The sequence below is a fragment of the Elgaria multicarinata genome, chromosome 9 (assembly GCF_023053635.1).
Source record: "Elgaria multicarinata webbii isolate HBS135686 ecotype San Diego chromosome 9, rElgMul1.1.pri, whole genome shotgun sequence".
NCBI lineage: Eukaryota > Metazoa > Chordata > Lepidosauria > Squamata > Anguidae > Elgaria > Elgaria multicarinata.
In genome coordinates, this window is record NC_086179.1 from 33,132,083 (window position 1) to 33,152,452 (window position 20,370).

Consider the following 20,370-nt stretch of genomic DNA (forward strand, 5'->3'; position numbering starts at 1 on the left):
AATGGGGCCCTTGCAAGAACATAATGAATTGGGCATGTACAGAAATTCTTGGTAACCTGGACTTCATATCACCAACGAAATTGCTCAAGTATTGCTTTTATTACATTTACCACTTATATTTTGGTGGCATTTGTTGATGGCATACTGAAATTCATATGCCTTTAGCATTTACATTGGCTTTAGCAAGTCTACTAAACTCAGCATATGTTGGAACATATTAATATTGTTGGGAGTTGTGTGGGTTTTATAATGTGATATTTTTAGACTTTTATTTTATGTGCAGCATGTTACGACCTGCCCTAAGCCCTTGGGATAAGGAAGAATAAAAATCAGAATAAATAAATACGTTATGACAAGTCTTTCCAGTATAATCTCTCAATTTAAAAGTAGCAAGTGTATTCTATATAATTCCCACAAGATTAATTCTTTATATACCTTAGTGGAGATGTCAGAAGCCCATCAGTTACAACTTTACAATGTGACAATCACTACTATAATGGGAAGAAATTCTTTAGCAGTAGGAACTTCTAACCTGCAATTTTTTCTAACACAATACGGTATGTTATGCAAAGCCATTGGAGGCAATTGTTTCCTACCCCTTATCCCCTCCTTAAATGACCTGTACACCAGCAGAGGGCAGTACATTCTCAAAAGCCCTTGGCAGCCCCAAAGCCTCCAACAGCCAGAGAGAATGAGCCACATCAAAATGCAAATAATGTTCTGTGAAGTAAGGAACACATATCAGTCTTGATAGCAATGCTACAGAGTTCTCACCTAGGAAACTACCCCACAGACTTCTATTCTAAGAGGCTGCTTATGCAATTCAGGATACCATGGTTGTATTTTATGACTCATGACTTTGGTTTTTTCTTGAAGGGTGACTATTAAATCATCTATCCCTGATGGTTAGATTGCCAGGGTGACTGGCTGTTCTTTGGGATGTACAGAATGTGCTATGTTGGCAGTCAATTTTATATATTATAATTTATTTCTGGAAATCTCTCATGACAGTTGCATGATATTTGATTTCAAAGTATTTAAACAGTAAAATCATGCAAAGACAACACCTCATTTAAAAATGTATATTACAGGATAGGTAATAAAAAGATGAACGTGAAATTTCAGCTGAAGGAAGTCTCCTTATATAGCCTTAGTATGGCTTAGAATTACTGAAAAGCAAATGATAATTAAATAACAAAAGCTTTAGGCTGTGATTATTAAACATTTGATTATTTTTAGGTTCAAGGAAAACTAACAAGTTAAGCAAATTACACTCAAAGGCACCTCACACCAGTGAGTGAAAGGTTTCCACCCTCTCTTTGTATAGTCGGTGAAAGGAATTTGCCACAACGTGAAAAGGCGCTTCATAGTTTTCCATCTCTTTCTGAAAAGACAAAAAAAAGACAGCTAAGGAAGGGGACAGGAAAAGGACTTGGGTAGTTACTGCATAAAACAACTGCTGTTGAAAACAACTTAAGTGGCATAAGACAACACACAACCCAGTGGCTTCTCAATCTGAAGGTAAAGACAATTCTTTATCTGCACCCAGTGAAACAAAGACACTCACTACTGAAATCTCGCAGTACTCTAGGCCATTGGTTTCTGCCCATTCTTGTGCTTGCTTTTGCTCCACAACTCGTCTTCCAATCAAATCAGTCTTATTGCCTACTAACACACCTGCACAAACAGAAGGAACAGGAAAAGAAATACTGAATTATTAACAAGAAGCACTATGAAACCTAGCGTGTTAACAGGTAAAAAAATAGACAGGAAAATTGATTGTTTGACAAGATAATGAATGGAAAGATCACAAGGGAGTCACCTAGAATAGGTACTTCCCATGTTTGTTTTAGGGTACAATCCTATGCATGTTTAGACAGCAAAAAGTCCTACAACTCCGAGCACTCCCCAGCCATGAGTTATAGGATACTTTTCTGTATAAATATGCACAGGATTTTGCTCTAAAACAAACATGGGAAGTGCCTATTCTAGTTGACTCCCTTGTGATCTTTCCATCTATTATCTTGCCAAACAATAAATTTTCCTGTCTTTTTTGTACCTGTTAACGTGCTAGGCTAGGGAATGCTGGGAGTTGTAGCACTTTTTTCCCTGTCTAAACATGCATAGGATTGCACCTGTAGATGCTGATTGGATAAACTGAGGAAAGTCATCCTAACTACTAGGAATTAAGATGGTGCTAGATCCAGGCACAAAATATACATGCAGAGACATTTACAATTTCCTACCTGGCATGTGCATTCTAGAGGTCTGAGTCCTTAGTTTCTCTAGCCACTTGGCACAGTTATTGAAGGATTGTTCATTGGTGACATCATATATAATACACAGGGCATTGGACTGTTCCCACTGCACAGCAAGAGAAAAACACTGTCAAATTTATTGAAATGGACACAGTCAACAGCAAGTATAATCACAGGAACTTCATAAAAAGAGAAGGAAGTGATTTGGGCATATATGGGCTACAGATAAAAGAGTCTGATAAAGAAGATCTGATAATCCATCCTCTATGGAAATATACCTTGACATTTAAAGGGAAAAGTACATTTATGTGTTTCAGCAAGAATCCTACTCCTAAACCCACCAAAGAATAAACATATTCAAGGATGATATAGAAATAGATTGGGAATTTATGGTACAGCAGTGGCTGACCATTATTGCATCAAAACACTGTAGTCTGTAGTATAAACTAATACAATACAATCATCATAGTAGAATTCTAAAAATACCCCCAAATGAAGGTATAATAGCACTACTGGGAAAGACAAAGAGTCAACTCAGCTTACAGTTCTCTCTGGGATACCCAATACTGAGGTCTTAATGCAAGCTAACATACTAATATCCAGTGTTCATGAAACAGCACAATAATTGCCCCAGGGTTTTAAACTTAGGAGAGCCAGCCAAGCACAAAAGGAACAAAGAAATCTGGTTCAAGTCAAAGATATATTAGGGTAACAGAAAAAGGTGTTCCTTTATGCAAATATGCTTTTTCACACATTTTAATTTGTTTTGCAGAGAGTTGGCAAAGCTTTTAGGCAAGGGTTGGCTAAGTTCAGGTTTTGCATGTATACTTAGAAAAAATGAAACCTAATGGGCCACCTATGTTTACAAAGCAAGGATGCATATTCAGGATCTCTGAACAATGAAAGCAAAACTATTCAGTGTGAAATGATCTCAAATATGCATTCTTGCTCTTGTGTTTTGACAAATCAGACTAAGGTCCACCATCCTAATCCAACAGGCATTAGGTAGTTCACCAGAAACTGGTCAGCAGTCCCCAGCTCAGCTGTAGTATAACTGCTTTCACCTTAATTTTAGGGACTGGCCTCTTCCCTTTTCCCCCATTCTATGCTCTTTAAGGAATTTTATCCTCCAGAGATGATCCAGGTGTTAACAAAAAGAAAGGCCAAAAGGATTATTCCTTGCTCTTATGCAAGCTTTATTTAGGATGTGGAGGTCAAGTTTGCTTCACTGCGTATCTGTTGAATAAAGATTTATATTCTACTTGCCAGTTTCTCTAACATCTCAGAAAAGAGTTCTTTGCCTGCTGAGTCAAAGAGGAAGAGTTCCTGAAAGCAGAAACAGAAATAATGTGTAGCCATGAAATCTTCTATACTAAGTAAACAGCTTTCAAATACAATATCCCTTCAGACACAGCAATGGTCAGTGATGGGAACCTGGTTCCCCACCACCACGCACATTCTGGGTTGTGGGGGGAGAGAAACCCAGGCAAGTTCCCAAACTTTGCCCCACCCCACCCCAGCTTGGCTTGCAAGCCAAGCCAGGGGGCAGCCCTAAAAGAGCCAGATTCCTGTGTGACAGACATCCTTATCCTAAAGAGATATTTATTTAATTTTAAGTATTTAGATATTCCTCAACCAAAAAGGTTTCTACACCACCTTGCACATCAACAATTATACAAGACTGTCTCTGCCTGCAGATGTACAATCTAGAAAAGCATACCTAGGAAAAAAGAACTGGGAAGGGAAAGGGAAAACATTCTTTTAGCAGGGGTGGTGGAATGGCCCTGCTTCCCTTCCCACTACATCTCTCTCAGTGCAGCCTGCTGGAATGGCTGCTAAACAGATCTGAGTCTCAATGCCCACAAAGTTCTTAAAATAAATCCAGGTTTCTGCATTGCCAATATTACAGTTCTACAAATAATTTAATATAAACACATTCATACTCATCCAATAGAATGAGACTAATTCAGACAAAGTCAATGAAATAACTGAGAACTCTAGACAACTTCCATTTTTAAACACACACACAGTTTAAATCATAGCTGGGCTCACCACACTATCACTTGTCTCTGGAATAGGCACTGTCTTCACCAGCAGTTCTACTCCTGTTGTCTGTCAATCAGAGTAAGGAAAACATGTCAGAAAAATTCAGAGAGAGCCAGTTTATTTTCATACTACAGTTGCCTGGAGCCAACAGAACCCTTCAGGTCTTTCAAATCACTCTCACAATATTTTTAAATGATAGATTTTTTCTATCAGAGGAATACTCAAGATCTGAAAATTGGATGTTAGGGAGTAGATCAGAAAAACAAAACTAGACTAAGAAATCATTTACTCAAAGTAATATAACTTTTATTTTTACCATAGGCCTAACATTTGCTTTAGATTCTTTAGGGTCTTGGTTACACATTTATTTGGCTAGCTCTCCTTCCTCTGCTCATCTAAAGTAATGCCAAAGGTTATTTTCAACATGGAGACTGTTCATTCAGAGGCCTGTTTTGCACAATTCCTCTCCCTCAAATGTGCAGACCTCTGTATGGGGTTTTCTTCCACATTTCCTTAAATATGTAGTAGAAAAGTGAATGAGATACACTCCGACTCCTCCTGCATCTGAAGATAATGGGCTATGTACACCAATTATCTGGCTCCAGATACACCTGGCATTTTTCTGATAGGTTGTTCTAAAATATGCGAAAGTCACTTGGCATTGATTATGAACTCCCTTGATGCCAGATTATCTTCCAGGTTTGTGAAGATCACATTGCTGCCTCTCCCCTCAAGAATCTATCATTCCACCACAAGGCTCACCAATGTATAGTTTTTCTGGAAATGAGCCCCATCATTGCAGAACATCTGGACCAAGGCACTCTTCCCCACTGTTGAATCACCTGCATGACAAATGGATGAAAAATACCTTTGTTCTAATTTGACGAAGCCACTTTCTTTTCACCTAAGAAAATCTAGAGTCTAAGAAAGCATTGCTCCTCTTCCAGTGTGATATTATGTCAAATAATAACAGAAGATAAAATTATTATTTATTTATATAGCACCATCAATGTACATGGTGCTGTACATAGTAAAACATAGGCTTACAAGCTAATAAAATCATAATAAAACAATAATAAAGGGAAGGGAATGCATTCAACAGGCACAGGGGACAATACAACTACCAGTGTAAAAGTAAGATCAAAATCAAGTTCTAAAATCTTTAGAAAAATGTTTTCAGCTGAAATCTGTAATTGAACTCATGGTCCGCAAATGTCCTGAAGAGAATTCCAGGCATAGGGGGCAGTGAGAGAAAATGGACGAAGCCAAGCAAGAGAAATAGAGACCCTTGGACAGGTAAGAAACATAACATTTGATGAGCGAAGACCACAAACGGGGCAATAATGTGAAATAAGAGAAGAAATATAGGAAGGAGCTAGACTGTGACAAGATTTGAAAGTCAACAGGAGATGCTTATATTGGATTCTGAGGTGAATTGGACGCCAATGAAGGGATTTCAGGAGTGGAGTGACATGATCAAAGCGATGAGCCAAGAAGATGATCTTAGACCAACGAACTAACATGAGAGGAAGGAAGGCCAGTCAGGAGAAGGTTACAGTAGTCCAGCTGAGAAATAACCAAAGCGTGAAAAAGAGTCTTGGCAGAAGAGACAGATAAAAACGATTGGATCCTGGCAATATTATATAAGAAAAAAATGTCAGGACTTAGCTACTTCCTCAATATGAGGAGTAAAGGAGAGTGAGGAGTTGAATATAAAACCAAGACTATGAACTTTCTCAACTGGATTAAGTGTAACATTATTAACAGTAATAGAGGATGAAAGATGGGGAGAAGGTTTAGGAGGAAAAACAAGCTACTAAAACCTAAGCCAATTGAACTCAAAGGATCCATCTAAGACTGCAAAGGATTGAGTTCAAAGTAGACTTAATTTTGATTGTGTGAATGCAATTAAGGTTCGCATTTTTGTTAGTAAATAGCAAAAACATGAGCACTCTCAGACCACAGGGGGTGGGGAGAGGATGTTAACACTTCCTCTCCTATCTGTATTATGTAGAGTGTTGACACATGCTTGTTTTATTCGTCTGAGTGCTGTATTACAACTAACTCCAAACAAAGCTGTCCCTTCTTGATCAGATCATACAGGTGGAGAGCCATTGGCTGCGTCTGGACAACACAATATCCAATGGTGGTTGAAGTAGTCAACTGTTAGCTGGATAGTCAACCATTGGTTATTGTGTTGTCTATCGGGCAAAAAACACCCCACTGTTGACTATTTCCCCAAAATAAACAACGGAGAAAAAAAATGCTGTGCAGAGTTGACTAGTCGCACAACCGTGGGTTAGCGCATTGTCCACTGGGCTCCGTTGACTATTTTGCCCCATTGAGTTGACAATTTCGGCTGCCTACAGAATCCTTCGGCAAGAATGACCAAAGCAGCGGCTGCTGCTTCTCTACTCCAGCCAGCAAAACTTTCAATGGCTGATGGGATACCAGCAAGAGGACTGGGGTGGAGAGGGGGCAGGGGATGTATCAATCAAATACACAGTTGACCAACAGTCAACTCGATGCTGGGGTTAATCCACTCCACAGTTGATTATAATCATGTTGTGTAGGGAGTACCCCCTTGATAATCAACCCTGGAATTGACTATTGTGTTGCCCGAATGCAGCCGTTAACTCTCCCTATTACATCCATCTTTCTCTAGAAAATATTCACGTATATACTCTATTGAAATTTTGCTTTCCCTCTTCCTTTCTAAGAAAAGAGACTTTAGTTGGTGTTTTACAAATCTAGTACTTTTGTTGGAATTGAAGTGTACCCTGATTATGATAAACAAGAGGAATGTGATGGGAGCACTGTCGATTCCCTTCATTGTCCCCGCTACATATGAGCAAGGGGTTTCTGAACTAGTCTGGCCTGGTCTTTGAAATCACCTATCTGGAATCCAAACTTCCTGCGGTGGGAAAAGAGTTGAGGCACTTCTATTTGCATGTCTGGCATTGAAATTGTGCCTCCAACACTCTTTTATCAGTCAATAAGAACATAAGAACATAAGAACATGCATCAGGCCAAAGGTCTATCTATTCCAGCACTCTGTGCACACAGTGGCCAACCAGGTTTGACTAGGGACCTACATGCAGGGCACAGTGCAACAGAACCCTCCCAGCCATGTTCCCCAGAAACTATTGTTTATATTCTTACTGCATCTGATACTATAGGTAGCACATAGCCATCAGGACTAGTAGCCCTTGATAGCCCTTTCCAGGAATTTATCCACCCCCATTTTAAAGCCACCCAAATTGGTGGCCATCATGACATCTTGTGGTAGTGAATCCCAAAGTTTAACTATGCGCTATGCGAAGAAGTATTTCCTTTATCTGTCCTGAATCTCCCACCAATCAACTTCATGGGATGACTCAGGGTTCTAGCATTATGAGAGAGGGAGAAAAATGTCTCCCTATCCACATTCTCCACACCATGCATACTTCTGTACACCTCTATCATGTCTCCCCTTAGCCTCCTTTTTCCCCAAGTTAAACTATCCTAGCTGTTGTAACCTGCCCTCACAGGGGAGATGATGCTCCAGCCCCTTGATTATTTTAATTGGCCCTTTCTGCACTTCTTCCAGCTCTACAATATTTTTTTAGAGGCGCAGTGACCAGAACTGTACACAATATTCTAAGTGTGGTCGCACCATAGATTTGTATAAAGTCAGTACGGTACTGGCAGTTTTATTCTCAATTCCTTTTCTAATAATGCTTAACAGAGTCTGCCTTCTTTACAGCAGTTTGACATTTTAATCGAGCTATCCACCACAACTGGTCAGCCACTGTCAGCTCAGAGCTTATACTTGGAAGTTGGGATTTTTGGGCAAATTTTGTAGAATCCTGGTGTGTTTTGTGAATCTGGTGGGTTCTTTACTCCTTTTGAAACATGAGTAAATTCTTGACCATATGGTAAATGAGTCTCTTGTTGAAATTTAGCTAGTTTGGGGTATGAGATTTTCTTGTAGCCACCAATCTAAGCAGTATTTTTTATTTTGTCACACAAATTATCAGTCTTCCACAATTTTTGTTGTAGAGAGCTTGATATGACTATCCCATTTGCAATGAAATCTACATAGATAGCAACTACATGCTCTCAATGTTATTTGTACAGATATAATGGCATATGTAATTGTGCTCATGACATAGTACCAGTCATAATTAATGCTTTCCTAGGGATGTGTACAATCTTATAAGTGAATTCTGTCATCCGGAGACAAACTCTTAGGACCCTTGGAGGAAGTTCATCAAGGGGATTGTCTCCAAGTAAGGATACAAAAGGCTTATGGTCTAATTGTAAGGTAAATGTCAAGTCAATGAGGCATTATTTATTACTGATTTACTGTATTTTTAAATTGCCCAATAACATAAGTTCTCCGGGTGGTGTACAATACATTAAAAACATACGGTACAAAAAATAAAATCAGCAGAGAATAAAATCAAGATAAAAACAGCAGGAAAGAATAAAACTATTACAACATCATAAAACCAGATTAAAACCTATGTGTTCACATATCCATATCACTGCCAAAGCATCTTTTTCAATTTATAGGTATCTTTTTTCTGGTATGAGTGATCTTGAAACAAAACAATTGGGACCCAATGTCCTGTGCTTTGGTATTTCTGTAATACCCCTCCCAGTAGAAAGGATGAAGCATCTGCAGCAACTTCTGTCTCTTAAATATGGGCATACTGGGCTAGTACTAAGGATGGAGTATCATTTTGATCTTGTTGAAAGCCAATTGTTATGGTGAGCTCCAAACCCATGTTTCTTTCACTTAATAAGTCTCTCATCAAAGAGTTTTGTGATTACTGCCAAGTTTGGTACAAAAGAGCCCTGGTACAAAATACGGCAATTTCAAGAAATATGCACAATTGCTTGACAGGTGGGCTCTAGTATGTCTTTAATTAAAGGGTCTGGCTGGATGTCTTGTGGTGTGATCCAGTATCCCAGAAATATAAATTGAGTTTAGTAAAGCTGCATTTTTCATTAAGTGTAAGCCCACTTCTTGGAGTTTCTGAAGTGTGGTATTCTAACTTTATCATGTTGTGCCATTACAGTTCAAAATACTAAAAGGTCATCAGCATGACAGGGAACACCTTTCATGCCTTTTACCATCTGACATCAGAAGTGGGAAGACTTCTAAAGTTAAGGAGATTACAAAGGGTAATCTCTCAAATAGTATCATCTAAGTTAATTATTCCTCATCTAAGAGAATCGATTAGAACCCAGTTTTAGCATCCAATTTTGTGAAAACCACGGCTCCTGCTTTTGTACCAAAGTGTGTTCTATTGAAGATAGTTTAAATCAACATAAATCCACCATCCTAGCACACCAAAGAGTAGGCTCTTCAATCTTTGTGATCACTCCTATTTTTCTATTCTTATCAGCTTTTTCTTTGCCTATCACTGTCAAAGGCAACTGTCTAGGTGTAGTTATGGCAGTTGCTTTTAACTTTATTTTATATTCACCTGGAACACTTCATTGTCCAATAATGTTGTGCTAATGATGCCTGATCTATTTCATTCAGTCTCTGGACAAGCTGCAGTGCTTTAACCTCTATTAACCCTAGCAAACAGGACAGTAAGATTCTGGATCACATATGTCCCTTGTCCTATCCTTTGTCCTTGTGATATCATTTTAGCTATAAAACAGCACTACCTGGTCCCCACAATCTTTTGGTTGGTAGGGGGCAAGTTCCATGTCTCTGAGAGTTGTAATAAGTTTCTGATATAGCTGCAACAGTTTTAAAGTTAAATCTATGATCACTGATATGTATCTCTGTCATCCAGATATCCATCTCAGATGATAGTTGGGTTCTCCTAGAAATACAATGTCTTCTTTAGCTGAGGTATACTCTAAAACTTCATGGACTTCTACAACCCCCACCCCCCCACCCCCAAACAGACTTTCACATTGTCATCCTTCTTTTGGCATCCTTGGCATATTGCTTTTGTGCTGGGGCTGGTAATGCAGACATATGTTAATTTTTTACATTGTCTTCTGCCTTGGCCCTTATTATACATTTTGTTGAGATGAATGCCGTGGAAGCCACTAATGCTTATTATATTGAGGTCCATCTTTTTATATTTGCAGCCTTCTCTTTGCAATATGTAGAACATGCTAGTCTGCTATAAGTTCATTGGGGTTCAGAGCACTTTTAATTTATTTTTACTACTGCCTGACCAATTCAGATTGACAAGCACAGGTAATGGTGTGCACCCTACTCAAACTTTATACTCATGTGGATGTGTGGCAGAACAGGGAGATGTGACCACACTCCCATATCACATATGAGGAGAAACTACTGTCAAATCCAGGTCAAATTTATAGATACCTTAATGACAAGGTTCCCCAGCTACCTTTTATTTCAGCAAGAAAAGAAATTTGCTTTGGGTAAAATGGGATCATAAATGGATTATTTTACCTATATTCAAGAAGGTCAAAAGGCTTTTGTTTCTTAAAGCTTAGATATGGAATAAAAAAATTCTAAAGAAACATCCTACACTGATAGTCATGTAAAAAACCACAACATTTATCAACACTTCTTTGCTTCAGTGTTTTCTGTTCTGTTTGGGACATGTTCACATGTTCAATAACTTTTTTTTAATACTAACACAAACACACTTTGCTTCTAGATCTAAATCCTGCAATGGGTCCTGATCTGAACATTTGAATAGATGAACCAACAGCCAGTATGGTATCTGGCAAATCTACTCTAAATTGGAATCAGCTTGTACATTCCAGTCCATGCCTTAACTAGAAGTCGCCTGTCTGAACCTCCTCTTTTTCCTATGCTTTTTGTTTAAAGGTGTCCTATAAGAATACTGCCTCCTGAAAGCTGATTCTTTTCTGATAAAGAAACAGTCATTTTTGGCTGCTGGAACTGCAATACTTATTTATTTATATGCTATGCTATAGTATAGAGTATATGCTATATTCAAGGCAATTTACAACAAGAATGCCAAACCACTCAAATCGCAGAAACTAAATTAAAGAGAGGAAGTACAAAATCCATGCTGTCGCAATGTGGGGAGTTTACAGTTGGCACTGGAAATTCAAATTTAGTTCAGATTGCACCTCCTTGATGTACTTCTGTTTTTAGAGGTCAAAAAAATAAATAATCCGAGGTGTGTACTTTAATATACAGGCCAATCCTAACTATATTGACTGAGAAATAATTTTCACTGGTTTCAGAGAAAGTTATTTCCTTGTTAAGAATAACTGCAGCTTTAAGATGACAAGTTGTGTGGAGGCAGGTAAGCTCTCTTAGCCCAGCAGGGTTGCCTGTCCATAGAACAGGTCTTGGCATGGAAACATTGGTGCAGCTAAGGTTAGACTCAGGGGCCAAAGTCTGGGGCCCTGCAGCAGAGTGCAGGGCAGCACAGCCCCCCTCCCCTCAAAAATGCCCACTTAGGAGCAATAGGTGAGCATTTTATTCCTGCACCCATGACGGTTGTATGATTTACATGGCTTTAAAATACAAAAGTGCTTATGCTTTGTTGTTGTTCTAAACTATAAGGCATGTAGAAGCAATGGTAAAGCACGGAATGGCAGTTGCTGTTAGTTATGCACTTCACAGCTGAATACACATGGCTCTCTAAAGGGGACCCCCATGCGACAATTAAACCCAAGGTCTAAAAGGACCTCGCTGCACCACTGCGAGGGATGCTGAGACCTTGGAAGAAGATACAATTAAGAAAAATGCTGCCACGGCGGCCAGAATGGGAACTCACCTGCCACGATGCATTTAGCAGCCAGCTTCACCATGGCCTGCACTGCCCTTCACCATAACAGTCTGTGTGGGAGCTGAGTGAGGGGAGAGAAGAGGCCTACACTTACTGCGGGAGGGTTGTGTAAAGAGTAACCGGGAGTCAGAGACAACAAACCCAAGTGGGGCGTGGGGCTGGGAAGACTGCAGACCCTCTTGGGACTCTGCTAGAAAAGGGCCCACTATGAGTTCTACTATAGGAGCGGGGCAAGAGTGCGAGGCCTGAACAAGCAAGCCCCAAAGAGGCGGCTCCCCACACTTCCCCTGCTCACAGAAAAATGCAGCCCCAACCCTCCCTTAGCAACGCTCTCCTAGCAACCCCAACGCTTTCCTAAGCGCTCTGCTTCCCACCCCCCACAGGAGACCCGATTGGTGGAGGCTCCCCAAATCGCAAGACGCGATTCGTCACGGGTCGTGCCTGCCTACATTCCCATTGGTTGATATTATATCTTTCCGCCTTTTTCAACAAGGCGCCATCCATGCCCTGGGTTCATTGGTTGTCAGAGTATGCCGATCAAAGAAAAGCTAACTAGCGATTGATTGGATTGTTAGTCAATCTAAATCAAACGCATTCCGCCCCTCCACAGAGATAACGTCACCCCCTCCCAGCCGCTCCCGGGCGAGCGATGAAGTCATTCAAAGCTAAAATTTAGCATGCGTGCACCGTACCGTCTTCTTCTACCCAGTAATTTATGATACGCTAAAGAGCCTATTTTTTGATTGGCTGAACTCAGATGGACTGTACCACTAGGACGGAATTGTCGTTTTTTTTGGTCTGAAAATCCCCCAAACCGCAACGGTTGTAAAATGTTCGAATAAAGATTCAATTACTTTCCTGAAGGATTCGGGGTGCGTTGGGAGGGGTGGGCGCGTCAAAGATTCCGAGGACGGGATTTATTTCCCTTACCATAAGTCCCCAGCCCTCCTCCCCCGCCCTATGTGGTGCCGATGCATTTCCTTGTGTCTAGGGTGGCTCCACGCAAGGTTAACTGAGTTTTTCGCGCCTGCGCAGACGAAGGCTGGCTCTCCCAACCCCTTCCTCCTCCTTTGGGAGAGGGCAGCGAAGGGTTGCGCCCGCTGTGCGTTCGAGCCGCTTTCAACGGCCGCTGGCCCCGCCGGCCCTGCGCCCGCGCCCGCGCCCCCGCCTTCGCTTCAGCCTTGACTGACAGCCACATGTAATGGTTGTGTAATCCTGGCCTCTGTTCTGTGAGGCGGGCGAGAGATGGCGAGGGTGGTGCCTGCTTGTCTGAGCAGCCTCTGCTCTTGGCCTGCGTAGGGGGTTGTGTGAGCCTCCCTTCTTCCCCTCAGGATTCCCCAAGCAAAAGTAGCGGGGGGACTGCTTCTTTCTCTGAGGCAAAAGGTAGGCGAGGCGAGGGGCAGAAGGAAGGACAGTTGCTTCCTCCACCCCCGAGAATTCCTGCTCTGACGAGAGGGAGAATAGGAAGCGGCGCGCGCGCGCGTGTGTGTGGGGAAACTGCCGTTAATTCTCGCGATTATATCACAGTATTCGTAATAACTGACAGACATTGCTCCGAGGTGGAAAACTAATATCCTGCGTTGTATTTATGTATATTCCACCTTTTCTTTTCTTTTCTTTTCTTCAAAGAGTACAAGGTGTTTTGTTCTCACAGCGACACTGTGGATTTGGTTGGTCTGAGAAGTAGCCACTAGCCCAAGGGCATTAGCTGAGTGAGGATTTGAATCTGGCTCTCCGCCATTCTTACTTTGGCGCCAACCACTTCTCGCACACTGGTTCAACCTCAGAGCCCGAAGTTTTTCTGATGATTTATATTCGCAAGAGTCCTGTTGGATCAGACCAGAGGGGCATCTAGCCCAGCTTTCCATTTCCTGCAGTGGCCAAGGTGATGCTTCCAAGAAGTCCACATGCAAGGCAAGGCAGCAATAGCTGCCTCTTGCAGTTAGTTGTCCACCACCAATTAACATTCATAGACATTGTTCCTCTGAACATGGATAGTGGTCGTTACTATTCGCCTTATGACAGACCAATCCTTTGTAACAATTTATCTAACTCATTTTTAAAGGCATCTTAATCCGAATTCCATAACCTAATTGTGTACTTTTTAATGTATAGCCCCCCGGGCTGGGTAAATATATAAACACACAATTCTATGTATGTTTAGACAGAAAAAGGACCAACACATAGCATTCCCAAGCCAGCACTTCTACTGGGAATTATAGGACTTTTTTCTGTCTAAATGCATATGATTATTCCCTAAATCACACAAATGTCCTATTGTATCAACTAACTAACACTCTAACATGGCTACTCCACAGGGAATCAGTTAAACTGTGTGCAATCCTATATATATCCACTCAAAAGTAAGTCCCATTAAGTTCAGTGGGGCGTACTCCCACTAATTTATTTAGTATATTTTTAATCTGCCAATAACAAATGTTCTCTGGGTGGAATAATCATTCTCTGATCTCTAAGGGAGTATAGGATTGCAGCCTGTATGCTGCTCTGTCTTTGATCACAATAAGCCAATTTGAATGAAAAGACCTACAAATATAAAGTAGTGAAGAAGAAGGGGCATCAATGAACATCTGCAAGAGTATATTTTCCTCATTACACAGTAAAGATTGGCAAAAGAGTAGGGATTCCAGGCAGGCAAGATACCATGCCATTCTTTTTAGAAATCCTACTGCTGTATTTCTTGCCCTTTAAGAGGACACTAAAAAAAATGGGGGGAGACCAATGCTAGTTTAAAATAGCGAACCTGCTTGTAATAATAATTCAAAAGAAATTAAGAATGAAATAAAATGACAACAGATTAGCGTCAATGGGCATTTAAACACAGCGACGGGTGGATAGCAAGTGGATCATAGAAAAACAAGATAAGAAGTGAGGAAAAAAATAAGTAAATACATGAACAAGTCATTAAAATATTATACTACTACTATTAAATAACTTATACAACCCTTAGCTAGACCTACCTGTTAGCATGTGACGGAGGAGGGAAGAACTCGTGATGTGTTTATTGCGAGATCCCTCTTCTGTTTACACACGACAACCTCAGAAGGAGAGGTGTTGCGCCCGCCATTTTTTTTTTATTAAAGGGCCAGCAGCGCATGAATGCTCGTGTGCAAAAGGTAAGTAATTTTTTTAAATTTAAATTATTTTCCCCGCTCCCCCCACCCTACCCCCAATGGGCACAGTGCTCCTGAAAAGAACTGCGCCCTGTGCGCTGCTCCCGGCTCCTTGCAAGACTGGAAAAATCAGGTTGAGATCCCGCGGCAAGAGAGGGATCATCCCTCCCTGATCCCGGGGTCCCCTACGCATCATGTGGACGCACAGGGACGATCTTGGGGATCACCCCAGGATTTTGTCCCATCTAGCTATGGCCTTAATGTGGGAAACACATGACTTTTAAAAAATTAAGATGACACTTTTAAAGATGTCTTCGAAGTAAGGCAAACAACTCACTAGGCACCGGGTTAAAAAAAAAAAGACTTCTGCCCTTTTATTTCTCTAGAAGCAAAAGTTATTGCTTCCTAGCCAAAAACATGACAAAACCCTTCTTGTTCTATATCCATAACTTCCCCTAATTCTGGAACTTCAGATCAGATTGTTAAACACTACATATTTTAGAGCAGGAATGGAGAAACCTGTATTCTTGGGAGGCACTAATTCTTCAGACCAGTACCAGAAGGGTGAGATGAGGTGGGGATGTATATTTTCCTTCACAAAGAAATCCTTACATGAATGGCCGGGCTTCAAAAGAAAGTTAGTATCATGTAGCAATAAGGGCTTCACAGTTACAGAACACATCCAATCTGTTAGCTTTACATATAAAATTCAGAAAGCAGATGTAATACTAAACAGGAATATTTCTTATAAGTTGGAAGACTTTTTCTTTTCCTTACAAGTGAAACTGGCTGAATCTTTTACTGTTTCTTGATTAAAAATTGGTAAGGCCATGAAGAGCCAGATTTGGATGGCTACTTACTAGAGGCCCTTCCTTTTCTTAGAGCTCCATCATACCTTGGAAGAAATGCGGTCTAACGCTGGCTACCTTGCTTCTCTGTGGACACTCAGTTACTTCCTGTTTTCAAATAGGAAGTAAACAAGGTGCACCCTTGTTGTGAACATGCTGCTTCTCCCACACACAGCAGGAGAGAGCAGCAACTTCGGTTTAAAAAAATACTTTGTAGTTTTTCTGGTTTTTCTTGTGGCACAAGGAAGACCAGAAAGGGCGGAAGGTGTGCGAGAGGCAGACGACATCATGTGAGCTACCTCCGAGGAATCCATGAGTGCTCAGTAATGAGCGTGCAATAAAATTCTCATCAGATGGAGCTTTTATTTATTTATTTATTTAGAATATTTATATACCGCTCCCCATTGAAAAATTTCAGAGCGCTGTACAATGTAAAATGAAAATAAAAACAGAATAAAACAGTTAAAACAAAATTTAAAAGAAACAAAAACAGAAATCCAAGGCTGCATGTTAAAGAAAGGCTTCTTGGAATAAAGATGTTTTCAGGAGGCGCCGAAAGGAGTACAAGGTTGGCTCCTGCCTGACCTCCAGAGGCAGGGCATTCCACAGGTGGGGCGCCACCATGCTGAAGGCTCTTCCCCTGGTGGATTCCAATCGGAGGATGGATCTATGTGGAACCACCAGGAGCAAGCCCTCGGATGACCTCAGTGACCGGGCAGGTTGGTAAGGGAGAAGGCGCTCTCTCAGGTATCCTGGTCAAAGTTGTTTAGGGCTTTGTACACAAGTACAAGAACCTTAAACCTGGCCGGGTAGCGAATAGGCAGCCAGTGCAGTTCCCTCAGCAGAGGAGTTACATGCTGGAAAGGGGCAGCTCCAGACAACAGCCGAGCTGCAGTATTCTGCACTATCTCCAGCTTCCGGAGCAGCTTCAAGGGCAGCCCCACATAGAGCGCATTGCAGTAATCCAATCTTGAGGTTACCAATGCCTGTACCACCGTGGTCAAGCTATCCCTGTCCAGGAGGGGCCGTAGTTGGCGAACCAACCGAAGATGGTAAAAGGCACTCAGCCGTGGCGGTTACTTGAGCCTCCAACGACAGAAATGGGTCTAAGAGTACCCCGAAACTACAAACCTGCTCTTTCAGAGGCAGTGCAACCCCATCCAGAACAGGCGATGAGCCTGTCTCCCAGAACATCCATAGAGTTTATTGGGTGGTTATCAGATCACAATCCAGAGCTGCTGCATATATCTTTTAAGAGTAGGATTGTTAACTGCTTTAACAGCTGAGTAATGGAGGTATTTGAAATACATCTGCTTATTACCAAAAGCTCCACATAGGTGCCTTTTTTTAGTACTGAAGATGTAAGGTGATTTAAATAAAACCTACCATTCCATCTGCATTACTTTTGTGTTTATTCCACATTGCAGTAATGCACAAAATATCCTCAAAAAACAAGCATGCCATTTACTTGCAGCCTAAGGAATCCATCCCCATTGATTAATCAACTATTAGTTAAATGTTAAAATTTGGCTGGAACTATGCAGGGAAATATGCAGAAGCTGTGGAATGTTTGCAGGACAGAAACAGTTGAGTGGAACATGCTGTTCTGCTACCTACAGATTCTCTCCTGCTTATAACCTCTGTGATAATTTTTAAAGGATGTGCCCCCTCAAGCATGTCTCTGAAACCAAAAGTGAACCAGGCTAGAGGGAAATGGCTTAAGGAGGGCATTTGCTGGAGAGAATTGGCAGGTTTAGGAGGAATTCAGCATCCTGGTTAATACTTCCCTGTGAGTGTCCCAGCTCTGGGATGGCTAGGTGAAAGAGGGGACAGGGCTCCTGCACCTTTAATAGCTGTGTATTAGAGGGGATTTCAGCAGGTATAGCTGGTCATGCAGCATATGCCTGCTGAAATTCCTTCTACACTCAAATATTAAAGAGGTAGTTATTAAAGTCCAGTCCTCTTTTGCATGTAGTTACCCTATTCATAAACATAGTTTATTAGCCTGGAAATGATCAATGTCCACATGTTCCCTCCTCACCCTCCTCCTCCCATGTCCAGTTTTGGCAAAGCTGTCTTAGTTTCTTAAACTACAGTCTCCTATGAACTGAGAAAGAGGTTAAGGCATCTCCAAATCAAGATATGAAACCAGAATCCATGGTTATATCAGCTCAGAATTATTATGTCTGAACTGGACCATAGCCTCAAGGTATGATATGAAATTTAAAATAACATAAAAACATAAGTAAAGGCAACAGAAAACACATGAGAACCTATATCTTGGAAAACTATTTGGAAACTGCTGTACTAGAGGAACCTTACAAAATGCATCAGTTCCTTGTAACTACCTGAGGGAGCCAGGCTTTCAAATAAGAAAAGTGAGGTGGGGAGCTCTTGACATAAGTGTGAAGAAGTTTGCTTATGATATTCATTTGGGACTTACAAGGTGTGGATTCAGTTCCCTCTTGTATTCATTTTCTTAAGATTCAATTCACACTGTACTTTAGCTTTCTATCCATAGAGGTTAACAGTTGTTTTTACAAAATGGTGAGGCGGTCAGATTCTGGGAGTCAGAACTAGCAAGAGGTTTGAAACAAAATAGTCACAGCGCCAACACACCTATGTTCTGAACAAACTGTAAAACCATCAATCTTAAAATGTGAATTGGCCCCCACTTTAACAAGGTGTGGGCCTTTGATAGAAGAAGTGTGAGCAAAGACAGAATAAAGAAGGCCGGAAAGGAAGAAGTGGGGAACGGGGGCGGGTGGAGATCAGGAAAACAAAGGACAGCAAAAGAGAAAGACGGGAAATATATGATAAAAAACATATACTAAAGGCATAAGGTTTTTTGTTATTAATAACTGGATTAGGAAACCTACCCTCAGCATTCAGGGTAGAGTTAAACTTAACCCCTATTTACAGCAGACACATTGAAATGAATGGGACTTAACAGTCATGACTAACTTAAGTTCCATTCATTTCTATGGGTCTAATCTAAGTAGGATTTCAATTGGCATCTATCCAATATGTTTGTGAGAGGGAGACTACTTGGCTTTGGTGTGTAATGTACTGTTGGATTCCATGCACATTTACTCAGTAATAAGTCTCTCTGTGTTTGTTTATTTACATTTCTATACTGCCCATCAGCCAAAGCTCTTTGGGCTATTCACAAAACAAAACTTAAAACCATAAAAATATAATAATATGAGTTTAAAGCAGAATAAACCCAAGTAGGAACGGAGATCTAAAAATGAACTAACATAGTTATTAAACTGAATGGGTAAGTGTGCATGGCATAGAATTGCAGCCTTAGCTGCATTCTTATATTCAGTTACCTGAGAGTAAGATCCATTGAACGTAGTGGGCCATACTTCCGAATAGATGTATAAGATTGTAATACGTTTCCTGCTGATTAGGAAGAGACAAAGGTGCCTCGGCCATAACTGAAGTCATTTTTTCTGCATGTAGTTCAGGACAGCAACTAACTACTAGACCCCCCCGCCCCAAGAAACTTGATAATTTTTTTATCATGATGTCAACATATTGAAATCATAGCAAAGGAGAATCAGCTCAGATTAGTCCTCCTGACGTTTTGTCCAACCATTGGTCTAGCTACTGTTGGATCTTAGGGCTAAAGTTGCCCATGCAGAAGCAAACTCCAATTTGTTCCTGAGGGTACTATGATTTAAATGAATATAAAATTGAAAACTGCACACGCTCAGAGTATTTTTTGTAAATCAGGGTTAATAGTTTTGCTGTTCTAACATAGCAGGAGATTAGAAGCTGATGAAAAGCATGGAATTCTGGCTGGAGGTAGGGAAGGAAAATGTTGATTGTGTGCTTTATAACTGAAGTAATATACATGCCTGACTAAAGGAGCTCACCATCAGGTCTAGAGTCTAAAATTGCCTAGCTGAACGGTTGCACCCCAACACTGTTCACACACTTTGAAACTTGCCTCCACAGAATTGAGCACTAGAAATATTATTTATTCATTTTTAAAATGAAAGCTGAGGTTTTCAGTAGCAAGTTCGGATGACACAACAGCCCATCATGGGTTGTTTAACCCTCTAGGCTCAGTAGCACTTATCATCCACCATTATGAATATCCAAAAAACCTTTGCATAACCTTAGTGGATAATGAACCCAGGATGGGCTGTCATGTTGTTGGAGCCAGGTCAATATGAATTCTGTGCCCAGTACCATCTTTGGTGTTTGTCTGCTGTGATTGTAGAATTGCAGAAACCATACACAGTATTGATTATGGTTGTTTGAGTCTAGCTAACTAAGGGCAGTTTTGGATATTGAGATGAGGATATTAAGAGATTTCAGT

At 40.9% G+C, this 20,370-nt stretch overlaps 1 protein-coding gene across 1 annotated transcript; it reads right to left on the reverse strand.

Annotated features, from left to right (window-relative positions):
* Positions 1 to 1,001: 1,001 nt before the first annotated feature.
* On the reverse strand, positions 1,002 to 12,282 carry IFT27 (intraflagellar transport 27). The gene is made up of 7 exons (XM_063133493.1): positions 12,047 to 12,282; positions 5,067 to 5,146; positions 4,311 to 4,370; positions 3,525 to 3,584; positions 2,247 to 2,385; positions 1,568 to 1,677; positions 1,002 to 1,384 (listed from the first exon to the last, which is right to left on the reverse strand). Exons 1-7 carry the CDS (start codon positions 12,078 to 12,080, stop codon positions 1,286 to 1,288), a joined length of 582 nt encoding a protein of 193 aa, XP_062989563.1. The 5' UTR covers positions 12,081 to 12,282; the 3' UTR covers positions 1,002 to 1,285.
* Positions 12,283 to 20,370: the final 8,088 nt, after the last annotated feature.